This window comes from Falco biarmicus, chromosome 3 (assembly GCF_023638135.1).
Source record: "Falco biarmicus isolate bFalBia1 chromosome 3, bFalBia1.pri, whole genome shotgun sequence".
In the NCBI taxonomy this organism is placed as follows: Eukaryota; Metazoa; Chordata; class Aves; order Falconiformes; family Falconidae; genus Falco; species Falco biarmicus.
In genome coordinates, this window is record NC_079290.1 from 83,844,237 (window position 1) to 83,857,895 (window position 13,659).

Genomic DNA, 13,659 nt, shown 5'->3' on the forward strand with positions numbered 1-13,659 from the left:
GAGAGTTAGTACTTTCACCCCATCAAACTAGTTTAACATCAGGAAAGCAAAGAAGGAATTGCCCTAAAAAGTATACCAGGGTCAACTGTTATCTTGGATTTTACTGATTTGTTCTAAATATAGGAATATTTTCGAAATCTAATAAATGAGTTCTTAATTTTTTCCTCAGTTCACTGCAAATGATACAAGAGAGAAAAATGGATCTTTTGTATATAATTGAAAAGCAGGATTAGCTGGAATACAGTGCCTTGATTGAGCATTTCCTTGCTCATTGTACACATTTAATCATATCATTGTCTTATTTTAATAATGTCTTATTTAAAAAAAAAAAAAAAAAGTAGATGGTAAGATTACTGGTGTTGGTGTCACATCATTTATATTTTGCTCTACTCTTGCCTGGCACTCTTAAAAGACAGAATGCCAACCAGTTTCTGCAGTGACAAAACAATATGGTTTCATTTGATTGTCACCGGTGGTATTCTTGGCTCATTTTTCATAGCTCTGTCACCCAGATTCACAAAGAAGCTGCTTCTCCTCATTTGGATATTGGTTTTCAGTGGCAATTTTTCATATTTGACTTGACCAATGTGATTTTCTCTGTTGTATGCTGACTTTTGCTACGATATCACTATCTGTATCAATTCAGTGGACTTAAAATACCACCTTCAATTTGTCTGCCAATAATTGTGTGAAAACAGAAGGTTATTCCACTACCAGGAGCATTCAGATACATTTATATCACCAATTTACTGTCATCTGTAGGGGGGGTTCTGAACTGAAAAAGGAAGACGGTATCAGGTTAATACTCCTACCTTCCAACTCCCAGCAGCCAAGTTCTGCAGTGCCCCTGCTGCCCCCTCCAGCGTGTCTGGATTTGAGCACTCAGAAAGAAGTGTGAGGTAGGGTTTGACTATTGAAGGGTGCCACAGCATCTGGATTCCTTTGGGTGGTTCTGCACAGTCTGGGAGAGGTCCTACGCCATCCCACTGTTGGAAAGAGCAAATCAGATTGTTAGCAAGGAACAGTGAAATACTTAAGAATTGCCTCAGCTGAAGCTGTAACATCTATGTGTGTGTGTGCGCGAAGGCATCTGCCCACAAGCAGCCATTCTCAATTTTAGCTTATCATGTGATTCTTCATAGAGAAACCAAATTTCCTACTCAACACTCCTTATAAAAGAGCTAGAGCACTGGCAGATATCACAGGGTTTTAGCTAGTTGACATAAAAACACTTTTCACTGCATTTACTTTTTTGGGTGGGAACAGAAGCCCAGTGATGTGAACGTATCTTAAAGAGGCAAATCTAGAACTTGCACGGGAAGAAGAGATTTTCCTTTTTCACATCCTACTCACTTCTCTGCATTCTCTCTCTTCTCATAAGGGAAAAATGAACAACATGAAACACTGTTGTGGAAAACTAAATCATTCAATGCCATGAGCCCTCCAGCCCCTGAAAGGCCCAAGTGTGACAAGTCTTCCTCAACTGCACAACTTCTGGCTTCTCACCATGAGAGTGCTGGAGGCCTCGGCCATACACCAGCCAGCTGTACGGTCTGAGACTCTGATGTAGTTGGTAGAAACACCTGTCACAAAACAGACTCTTGCTCTCATCACGTAAAGAGTTTTGCCATGAAAATAACCATAGTCTGATATCCAAAATGGGCAATATTAAAACCTGGACAACAAGCAGGTTATTGCACAAAATCATTTTTACCAGAAAGAGAAACTTTATGCCAGGAAAATAGGGATCCACCTCTCCAGTGGCATGCACAATGCTCACACTCAAGCATGAAACATATTAAAAGAAGAAAATTCCAGGACATTTTTTTTTCTTATTTAAACAAAAGTGAGATGCGGAATGCACTTTTAATGACATCTTAAATGTGATTTCTATCTATATATGTAATGTATATTTTGGTTTGCTTTGAACAGATAAAGGGATTTAGAAAATTCATAGCCTTCATACCACTGTTAGGAAGAAGCCCTGGCTTTTTAAGAAAATCTCTTTTCTAACACCTCTGACATGTCCCGACTGCATGACATGGTACAAAGTAAAACTTTTAACGCCTTGGGTTAGAGCTTACTGTGATTATATAGATAAAAAATATGTATCAAAACATTAAACATCTACTAGAAATAAAAAGATAGTGCAAGTCAAATTAACTCCTTGTTTAGATCTGCAACAGTTAATTCAATTAGTTATGAGTCAAACACAACAATACCTGCACTGGAAAAGACCTTTTCAGGAAATGTCTATCATAATTTTATTTAAGCTAACTCTAAAAATTTACATGCAGTTTAAGGGACAATCAATCAAGTCTTATCTAATAACAACTAACAGAACTTTAGGTTTTGCTAGATTACTACCATTGAGAACTCAAACCAACATTTTTTTGTAAATAAAAGCAGAACAAACACCAAAGTGGAACGATAGTGGGACCATTTAATACACATGAACAGTTACTGAAAACCAGAAAGCTGCTCGGATGTGAAATTTACTGCATTGGACAAAAGTTACCATAGTTTAAAAGAACTGGCACAGCAATACCCAGTGGTGGTTAAGAAACTACAGGAAAATTGCCTTCTGGAGAAACAAACTCTTTACATGACACCATTACAGGGCTGTGCCTTTGAATGTTTTAATACATTTCTGCCTTTAAACCAATAGGGTGATGTCACTATATGCGACTCAGTTCTCCTTTTTTCTCCATATAAATCACCATCCTTGTCAGAAATGCCTTCTTGTCAGCTCATAAAAAATACATTAACACCTGCTTCTTATTTTAACTCTTGGAATCCAATCATTTGTGCTTTTGGAATTTTTTGGAAAACAAATCAGAAACACATCTGACAGGTCAAACCTAACCTCACACCAGATTTAGGCTCTGTATCTTACTTAATGAACAACCTGTGATGTCCAAGGGTATAAATTCAGGTCTTCACTCATCTTGTTCCAGTTTGCATGAATTATGGATGCATTATGCAACTGCGTAGTGTCTGCACAAGGTATTCACTGTATTATTTCAGGGATAAAGTACATATAATGTATCAAATGTATCAGATCTACCCAATACTTTTTCTGTCATATAACTTTTTTTTTTTTTTAAATTTCAGTATCTAACACTCTTCGAAGCCCAAGGACTACTGAAAATCAGCTGATACAAATAGAGCCATATATATGTTCATGCTGTGCTGGTACATATAAAGCACTACAAATGACACTTGCAGATAAATTAATATTTAATGTGGTTTTGCCTTTCTGTCCAGTAAGGAGAAAACATTTTTTAAAATTGTGAGACAAATTACTGCCTTTCCCTGCCATTCTTGCAACTCACTTTTAGCACAACTGCATTAATTTATCACCAACTCTGCAGGAAGACCTTTTTCTCAAGACACAGCGATGCCTCAGGGTCCTTGTAAGCGTGATGGAAGTCTTTGGTACCGCAAATGCATATGCAGTGAAGGCACAATAAATCCAGTGACATTGGATAATGACCTGCACTATTCTTCAGACGTGGTGTGTGTGTCCAGAACACCTGAGCAGCATGCACAGGGAGAGTGTCACCACCAACTATACGTAACATACGTGCTGTCTCTATGGTAGCCTCTTCAATGTTGTGCAATAGTGACAGAACTGTAGCCAGTTTCTAGGAGGTAGAGGGCGCAAGCAACCATGCCCTGTCACATACTCCTTGTTTCAGTTCCTCTCTGGTCCTGCATGCCTGACCTCAGCTAACCCTTCACTGTAGGACTTAATGGCTTCTGGCGTCTTCTGCATAGTTGAAACCAATGCCTGCAGCTGTACAGTCCAACTGCTGCAGGGCACGCAGGATTGATACAGGTCAGAAAAGAAGCTCTTGCAAAGGAGCTGATCTTCACCTATTGATTTTATATTTCATAAATATAAACATCAATTACCTGAGCAAAAAAAGTACTTTCCCCCACACAATATGTCCATTTTCTCAAATGGTGGCTGAGGCATGACAGAAGCTGCTTTGCAGTTCACATTGCTCAATATCAATGAACCAAGGCAGCATGCTAAACAACTCTACCCAGGGAATTACTGGAAAGATTACTGTATTGTTGCAGACCATGGAGAATGATCAGTAAGGTCTATTTGAGACAGGCTGTGGAGGTAGTAGGAGCCTCTGAAAAAGAGGATGACTCCATGCAATTACTCTTCCTAGCTTATGCTAAGGAGGATAAAAAAGTCGCAAACAAATACTCCTTCCAGGCTTGCCTCCTTCAGCTGAAATTACCCACATATATTATGGTTGAAGCTGACAAACTGTTATGTGGGTGAGATACAAATCTCTCATTTCCTGAAACTGGTGCAAAAAACAGGGATGAAAGTCAAGAAGAATAAAAAGCCAAATATAAAGATCCTTAAGAACAACAGACTTTTGAGAGTAAGAATACTCTTACAAAGTTTCCAAAGTTCTCACATTACTAAGGAACTCAGAGGAGAAAAATGCCACCCATCAAGATGCTCCCCTGTGCCACACAACAGATATCTACTGCCTTCTTTCTCATTTCTTCACTTCTTATAGTGTGACTGTACTGAATAGCAGGGAAAGCTTCAACTCAGTAAGAGGTATTTTAGTTTTTGTACTAACAACCTCAGGTTGGTGGGGTTTGTTATAAGGAGTATCATATGACAATGGGCTTTCCTGTGGTAACAAAACAACAGTGTTTTCTTTTTATTTATTAAATACGAGTACTTCCCTTTCTCTAGGATGTGTAAAATACCACTACCATAAAAAAAGAAAAATCAGGAAAAAACTCAAACAAAACCCAGCAATGACTAAAACCTTCTTGATCTCTCTCCAATGACCCTAGACATTTGAGGTAGTCTGATAATGCTGTAGCGATGCTCTTTACAGCAGCACTGACAAAATTTGTATCAGCAACTAAACAGGGATCACCAAAAGCACTTTTGAAATGCTGAAGACTTTTAAACTAACAGACCCTTAAGAGGACAACGATTTCTCAGCCTGCATATCTTAGTGGCTGTGGCAGTCTATGGCAGCTGTCCCTAGGCATGTCAGTCCAACAACCTCTTTTGGAAGCCTTTGTGCAAGAGGTGCATTGGCAATGTTGTCAAGAGCAGAAATCTAACATTAAGCAACAACAACAAAAAAAATCATCAAAATCACAGAGCTTGCTTTAAGGGGTGATGGGAATACATGCAGCCGATACATTGGAGGCAGGAATGCCACTGTTTACATCAAGTCAAATTTCAGTTTAGACATCCAGACCTAAAGAAAGCTGGTGAATATAATGAAGGTGTCTACTGACACAGCGACAAGAGGAGTAGGGTGGGAGAGGGCAGAGCTGCTGTGGTCCAGCACCATGGAGTCCCAACAAAACTGGGCAATTACTGGATATAGTTTATTGCATAAGTAACAGTAACCTCCCCAGTTTGTTGCAACAACGTTTACCATTTGGGGAAATATGTTTGGAATGCTTTCAGAATGTTCCAAGGTTTTGAATCTTTATTATTAATCTGAGTTATGAACCTAAATTATACTTCAGATTATATATTACATTCTGAAAATACTTATCAATGGCTTTATGCAAATTTTTACTATTATTATACTTAGTTAAGAAAAATAATTTCATTTTATTTATGCATTTTGCCTTCACTTTAAACCACACCTCTCCCAAATAAAACAGGATTAATTCAATCCAGGGCAAGGGTCCTTGGCATCTAACTATATCTGCTTCTCTACACTCCTCTCTACTCCACAGGAAACTGAAGCTAATGGGCTTTGCACTACATTCCACAAATCAACAAATACAAATTATATTTAATAACCCTGTAGTTTTGACTTTGAAAACAACTTGGTCATACATGATACTGTGCAAGACAAGAAAGCAACAAGTGGAAGTAATATCCTTCCTGTGACAAATGTACTGGCAACACAGCCTTTCAACCCTAATCTCAGTTAGGATTATTAGCTAAATGAGGAGCAACCTCAATTTCTCTGTTTCTGTGCTTATTAATTTGGTATCACTCGGTACTGATAAAATAGTGGTCTTGCCACATGAAAAAGCATATCTGACAGATTAATTTTTTATTCTTTTTGAAATATTACTGCCTTAAACCTGCTATTTTACCTGGATAGAACAATTTGCAGCCCATTTAGCAAGCATGCTAAAGAGGTGTGCCAGTCAATTCATAATGATATATAACTTGAAACGTTGCTGTTATACCTTAAAGGTCCTGACAGAAAGTGAAAGGAAAGGTCAGGCTCATTTCAAAAGTGTCACTTCCAACCAAAAATCAGATTTTGGGCTAGATTCTGGGTTGACAAGAATGATCACAGATGGGGAACTCACGAGGACTGCAAAGCCTAAAAGTCAGCTCATTTCTTCTCAGTGAAGAAAGGAAAATAAACTAAATATTGCCATGTGTATATAACAGGCTGCATAGCAAGAAATAAAATAAGGATTAATGACAACTCCCTGATTCTTTCACTGAAATTGGACCATACACCTTATTTACTCTAACTGCTTTTTGTCATAAGCTTTGTTTCTTGTACAGCTCAAAGAATAAATCTGTTGGCAGCAGTGAACATGCCAACATCAGGGATAAAATTTTCAGCAATGGAAAAAAATAGTTTCCATCTGAAGAGTGGCATGATACAAGGCAGAGAGGTCAATGTTAACAATGTCCTAGTTGGAGACAAAAACCTCACCAGCTGGAGGGCTTTGTGGGGTGAGGGCTCAGTAGCAGCTGATCACAGGTAAGCAGCAGATCACAGGTAAGCAGCAGAGAGGATATAACAATGGTGACAGCAGGGAATTACAGCCCTTGGGGTCTCAGAAATAGTCAGGCGAGTCTCACTTTTCTCGAGGCCTTCACAGAAGTTTTGTTTTCTGTTTTTCCATAGGTAATACCAATGCTATACCTAGTTTTTATTGCACATCTTTGGAAGTTTTGAGTCTCTTCCAGCATTACACTTGTATGACAAAGCATACACCTCAGGAACCTGTCTGAGCTCTGGTAAACTGCCGAAGAGAAGAATGACCGTGGGTTCTTTTAACACCAACCACCTTTATTCTGAAATGAGAAGAACACTTGTTTCCTGTGATCCTAAGGGAACTCTTTAAGTAAAGTCATTTGAAAAATGTCATTAGACTTAACTATGACCTGAACAGAGAAATGTCTCTTATTTGACTTCAAGATGTAGAGAAATTGCCATTGGTATAGACAACTGACGTCATTAATGAAAAAATATATTCCAATTGGTTCTTAAAAGGCCTTTCAAAGGAAACCACATTTTATATTACCACTCAGGTCTCTTCTCCTCCTCAAGTAACTTATGTGTAACTACAACTGAAATATAATGTACAGAAATAGGGATAATTGTTTCCTAAATCATCAACCAATGAAAATAATTACTACTTTCTTTACAGAGAAAACCAATGAGAAAGTGACTTTAATGTTATAGAAGGTTTCTCCTGTTTTACAGTTTAAGAAAAAAAACTCCCTTAGCTCCGTATGGGATTTTTTTTTTAAAATACAAAACTGCAACTTCATCAACATCCACCATCTAAAATGCTACATCTGGTATTACCTGTCCAATTACAGTAGTTTTGCTACTGTAATTAGCTTTTAGATAAGTAGAAAACTTAATTTTTTTTTAACTTTATTTAAAGATTAAAGACAACCCCATAAATGCCCACAGTGGTCACTTCAGAAGGAGTTCAAGAAAATACATACCTGAGAAACTGAGTAAAGGACTGAAGAAGTATATTGTAAAAGGAAAATTTCGTAACTGCATTCACTAAAATCTGAATGTTTTTTTCCCTGACACTGTTTGGTAAACCTTATCTTCTGAGGAAGACTGAAACAGTCCATTTTATTATATGAGAACCCCATGCACTGTCAAAAGAAGAACAATACCTATGCCCTCAACACATATTTCCTGGGTACATAAAACCAGCAGGCTGCAGAAGTGGGAATTACTTCCCCGTAGTGAGGAGTTGCAGCTCCAGGGATGTGTCTGTGCCCTGCGCTTCACATGACCGGCAAGGCATAACTCTCCAAATATTAAAGGAATCACACAGGTTAATGACTGGAGTTTTAATACGGGGCTGAACTCCACTTTGTGTATATGTAAGTGACAGTAATAATGAGCCCAAAGAAATATTTGTTTTTACATTTGTGAAGAACTTTTCTGACAGAAAACTAGGTTTGTATGGTCTAGCGTGAATGATCTGTTAAAAGCAGCCTGAAGCTTAATGCCCTCTTCATGGGCATCTGGGTAACTGAATACTCCTGTTTCTTTCTCTTCCATTTCTTTGAGGTTTCCTTCCACAGGTTCCAAATCCATGGTGTGCAGCGCTTTCAGTGTTTTAGATGCTGTACATCACTGCATCTTTTGAAGATTGCATAGGTATGCCCTCGTTATTTACATCTAAAACACTGTCCATCATGAGTGTGATCTTCAGAATGATATTACAAGATATTTCAAAGCATAAAAGCTTTGCTGCTGAGGCACATAAAGGAATGAGCACTTTAAAAATAGCATCCTGAAGAGAGCACAAGATCTGTTCTGAGGGGCAGAACAAGCAGCAGGTAACAGCTTAAGCATTGCAATTGAAAAGAGATTATGAAAGAAAGGCATTACTTGGAAAAATTTAAAATTCTTGCAGAAAAACAATGGGATTACTGTAAAAGAATATGTATATGTGCAATAGGGCAGCAGTCAGCACATAGGGAGACAACGTATAGTGAAACGACATGTGAAAGTGTTCTGTAGAAAGTGTTGATGAGCATAGTTTAGCTGGGTCAACTCTTAACTTGAGGAACACAAGGTGATCCTCTTGTTAGAGATTCTTGCCTGGAAAAAAACAATCTCAACAAACCACAAAAGAATTTAGATTTTTCTTGATGCCCACAGGAACAGTAACCTGAGCATTCTGGACTGCAACACAGACTAGAAGAAGAAAATCATCTGGGTTCCCAGTTACTCCTGCTTTTCAGAGATGCGAATCTACTGGGGTCCTGAAAAACAGGACAATGACAAAGTCAAAGAAGGAATAAGTGTTATTTTTTTCATTTTACATAATTGGACTGGGTGGTTTCCAGAAAGCCAACTGAAAATACTTGCATAGTCATTTTTGCAAAATAACTCGACAAAAAATTACCTTTATCTTTACCCCAGTTTGAGCCAGGGATCAAGCTCTACGCTATTAATAAAAAGGCACAGTTACATGAAAAATATTCTGGTTTTCTTTTCCATTTATGAGGGTAACTTAGGAGACCTGTTTCCAGCATGGTGATCTTGATGACAGATCTCAGATACATTTTTTAGTAGCACTCTAGTTAACTTGGTAACATATTTTACAAAGTTAAGTATGTTCAACCATAGTCAAGGATCATGGGGTGAGATTAGCATAGTCTGCAGAAGGCTCACAAGGCTCCCTTAAACTGCTCAACTGAATAATAGCCACAGGTGAGAACTGGTATATGGCAAGATGGGGAAGGCTGTCCAGATTTAAAGGAAATGAGATGAAAGAAGAAAAAAATAATTAGAAAAAATATATTTCTAACGTTTATAGGGCAAAATGGTCCAGTGCACCACAAAATTAGTTCTGGAAAGAGTAAATTTATTCCTTTGCCACAGAACAGCCCACTGAACATAAACCTGAAAATATGTGCATAGTTTTACTTTTCTTTGTATTTTAAAAATTACATTAAAATCTTCCATTAAACAAACACAAGTGGATCTGAAAAGACTTTTCATGCTGCATGCTGATAATGAACGCTCACAGAATCAGACAAAAGGCTATCTAGAGCAGGCAGAAACAAGTATATTGTAAAGGAAATCAGCCAAAAGAGATTAGTCCTTTGGCCTGGAGGAAGAGAAAAATCTTTTATAGCGAACCTTTAAAAAGTACAAAGAAGTCTAACAGGAACTTTGAAACACTCAGTGGTACAGAGTTACAAGTATGAACCTGAGATCCAGAAATCACAGAAGGCATATAAAGGGAAGAGTTAAAAAAGACTTTATATAGTGTGTGTGCATGCACGTGTTGGTAAACAGAGCACCAGAAGGGAAAGGTTAGTTGCAGTATGACCCATACATATCCAGACATGCTATTTTTGTTCCTGCACTTTGAGTAACTGCAAGTGCAATGTGTGGGAACTGTTAATTCAGGAACAGGGATGATGACTGCTTTTTGGGGTAAAATCAGTTTGCTTTGGCACTTTTTATCTCACTGTAGCCTAATAAAGGAAACCAAACAAGAGGCCATAATAAATTCAAGTTATCTGATGACTAGTGTTTAACTAGAAGAGTATGTGAAATGAAAATCTTACTAGTCATGAGCGCTGTGTTTTTCAGCACCGGAACGTTAGCTTGTTAATATTCCTGTAACTTTTCCACATCAATACAACTTACCTTTATGAATTCAGGAATACTTTCAATAGTGGTTTACATAATTTACTCAAATACCCTGTGCATCTAATTGCTTACTTAAATGCATATTTTCTTTGAGCAATCCAAAAGAGAAATAAATGGCAAAAGAAAAGCCAAGTCTAGAAAGAGCTGGAGAACTACCTGCAGCCAGCACAGGTCATTTGAACAAGTTCATGAATCAGTAGCCATTCTCATTGCTATTTAGCATATGTACTGATACAACATCATCTTTCCCATAATATCATTATCAGCGTTCCAGAAATTTTAAGTTGTTAATGGGAAAACAAGGAGATAAATACACTTTGAAAGTCAACCCACTTAAACAAAAACCTGTAGCACCTCAAATAACTCGAGGAAACTTTTTTTTTGTACTTCTTGTAAAAATTAAGAATTGTACTTCTCAATCTTTACTTGGTAATGATGTTAAATATATCAAAACATGCATGCTTTTTTAAAAATTCACTCATATTGCTTGATCCAGACCTGTATGGTTTTCTCTTACCATGCAGAGCCAGAGAACAAGACTAACTTTGAAAAAGTAAGTATACAAATAGAGGTCTGATGTTTGCTTCCAGCAAGGCCTCTCTACACACACGTGGCTGTGTGGGAGTACAGTGTAAACTACACGCAGGATTACATCTGAATGTTGACCTACACTTTTCATTACAAATGGCTTCATTTAATAGCCTGAGCATTTTACAGTTTTTATGGCGTTCACAGTGTACCCATGACTAGTTTCCTGGTGCACCACAGGATGTGCAACTTTTGTTACTCCACAGCTATATTCAGTTTTAAGTTCTCAGCTAATTAACAAAGGCAACTGTTGTATATTATGCATCATGCACTTTATTTCTAATACATTGCATTAATTATTAATATTTTAAATGATGGGCACTTCAACTATTTGCAATGCAGCTGCAAGTAACTTTCATTACCTGATCCTGTGATTTCTTTTTCTTCTTCTTCTTCCCCCAGCACCCTGAACTCTCTGCGTCTTTTCCATTGGCATCACCACAGAGTAATCCATCAAGTTCATCTGTTCCCATCTGCTGTCCCTGAGATGTTTCTGCAGCTAGCCTGTACGAGAGGTTCCTCAGAATGCACACACAGTTTTCAACGGTCTGAAAAGCATGAAAAAAAAAAAAAAAACCAACAGAAAAACCCCCCAAAACCCCAGAAAAAAGTTAAATTCTTCCCTTGCTCAGTCTGTATACAAAGCAGAAAAAGTATCATTGATCTTCGCACATACATTTTCTCAGCACATACATTTTCTCAGCACAGTTCTTATCTGCTCATTTCTGAGTACTCCCCAAGTAATTGTAGCTTAAGAGATTTAGAAATTGTTATGGAAAGAAATCAGTAGTCTGGACAGTATTTTTCTGGGTGTTTTCTTATTGTAATTTTTAATTTAATCCTGGAGCCCCATGTAAAACAGAAGCTGTGGTAAAAAGTGATCAAGAGAACATGAACACACAGAGAATGTCAGCGAACTCCCACCTCAGTGAATAGAAAACGCTACAAACAGAAAATGGCAATAGGTTCCGGGTCTGATTTGTATTTTCTTTTTTAAACCAGAAATAAGCTTTTTCTGGCATAAGGTCTATGTAAATTACCAGAAAAAATGGGATCCAAGTTCCATTTCCCAAGTATTTGTACCATGAACAGATGATGTTTCTCAAGTCCCAGAAGTAAGACTAGAAATCTTAAGAGTCTTGCTGCTTTTACTGCTTCTAGCCAGGCTGCAGATACCTTGTGGGCAGCCTTTCCCTTTCATCTGTTCCCCTAAATAGGTTGTGCCTTCTGTAGAAGATGCTGGAAGGAATCCAGAAATGGAGTGAGACCCAGTGGAGGAAAATTCACTGGTAATTCAACATAATTTCTGCAAGTCTAAAAGAAGTTCAGTTTAGACTTACTTGAAGCCTACTCATTTAGCTGGTTCAATTTGGTCTGACTGTCCCTAATAAGAAGGATATGAGCTTAATCTTCTGGAGGCAGGGAAAGCACAGTTAAAAAAGCCAGTCTGTATCTATCTGTATTTATTTCAACTGTTCCTAATGCTCCATGGAGATAAAAAGTGATAGTCACCACATCCCAGCTCTGCTGCTCCATTAACCCAGAATGGAATGACTGTGAGGCTTTCGGCTCTATCTTACTCTGACATATTCACCAGTGAGGCAAACAGACGGGGCTTCATTTACTTTCATATACCACATGAGTTTACGCCAGGTATGCAGTTGGCACACAGTTTTTGCGATGACATTAAGTTTCAGAGATGATACTGAACTCAGACTCATCTACACAGGAATATTTATTTATCTTTTAACATAGATGAAATTTCACAATACACTTGTACTAATTTGACATCTCCAGCTAATTACATAAACACATGTACAGTAATATATATGGGTGTGCAGAAAGTGTCCTTAGTGCACCTTTCATATCTGAAAGCTTTACAGACTTCATAGTGGCCATCAATTTTTTAAGAAGTTTGTCTCCTATTTTACTTTTCTTTAACATTTCCATATGTGAATTCTATTCAGTCTCACTAATAGTTACTTCTGCACAGCCATAGCAAGCTGAAATTGAAGCTTGCGTTTGTGGATTGGGGTTTTACATTTTAACTCCCCTTTTTACATATAATTGTTTTTGGACTTGAAAGTCTCATGTTGAAAACAGCTAAGCAGAGCCCATTGTGAGGATGTTACTTCACACTAAAAACTGTTAAGCAAACTTCCAAGGCTCAAATGCAACTGACACCTTCTTCACTAAGGTGAACTCTCACAAGCCAAGAAAGCTGGCTCTAGTCATGCATCTGGATAGACTTCACTCCTTCTTGACTTGTACCTTTGAACTTCAGGGGTCCTTCTATTCCTCAATTCTTTTTCAGTTTCATCGTAAGAGAGCTAAATATGACTTCACTAGCCTTTCTACTTTAATAGATCAAATTAAAACTGTGAACAGAAATTTCATCAGGTAACTATGTTTAAGTCACTCATTTTTAACATTTTAACTTGAATTAGCATAGCTTTTTATCACACATTTATAAGAAACATTGCTGTTAAAATGCTTGTAATGCTGCTAAGATTTATGCACTCAACTTCACCAACACAAAATGACTACTAACAACTCTGCAGGTCCCCATCGTCTTTCCGAGTCTGCAAAAGCAGGGACATGTTTTTCAGTACTTCAGTTTTTAGTCACTAGCATTATTACAAAATTATCTAAT

General features: G+C 37.7%; 1 protein-coding gene across 7 annotated transcripts in view; it reads right to left on the reverse strand.

The window, feature by feature from the left end:
• Positions 1 to 13,659, reverse strand: part of CTNND2 (catenin delta 2) — a 681,093-nt gene that overhangs the window by 87,139 nt on the left and 580,295 nt on the right. For all 7 annotated transcript variants that reach the window (XM_056332605.1, XM_056332606.1, XM_056332603.1 and 4 more), the window contains 2 exons: positions 11,369 to 11,554; positions 813 to 986 (listed from right to left, as the gene is read on the reverse strand). In XM_056332605.1, coding sequence (XP_056188580.1) covers positions 813 to 986; positions 11,369 to 11,554 — 360 coding nt within the window. The remainder of the gene's footprint in view (positions 1 to 812; positions 987 to 11,368; positions 11,555 to 13,659) is intronic.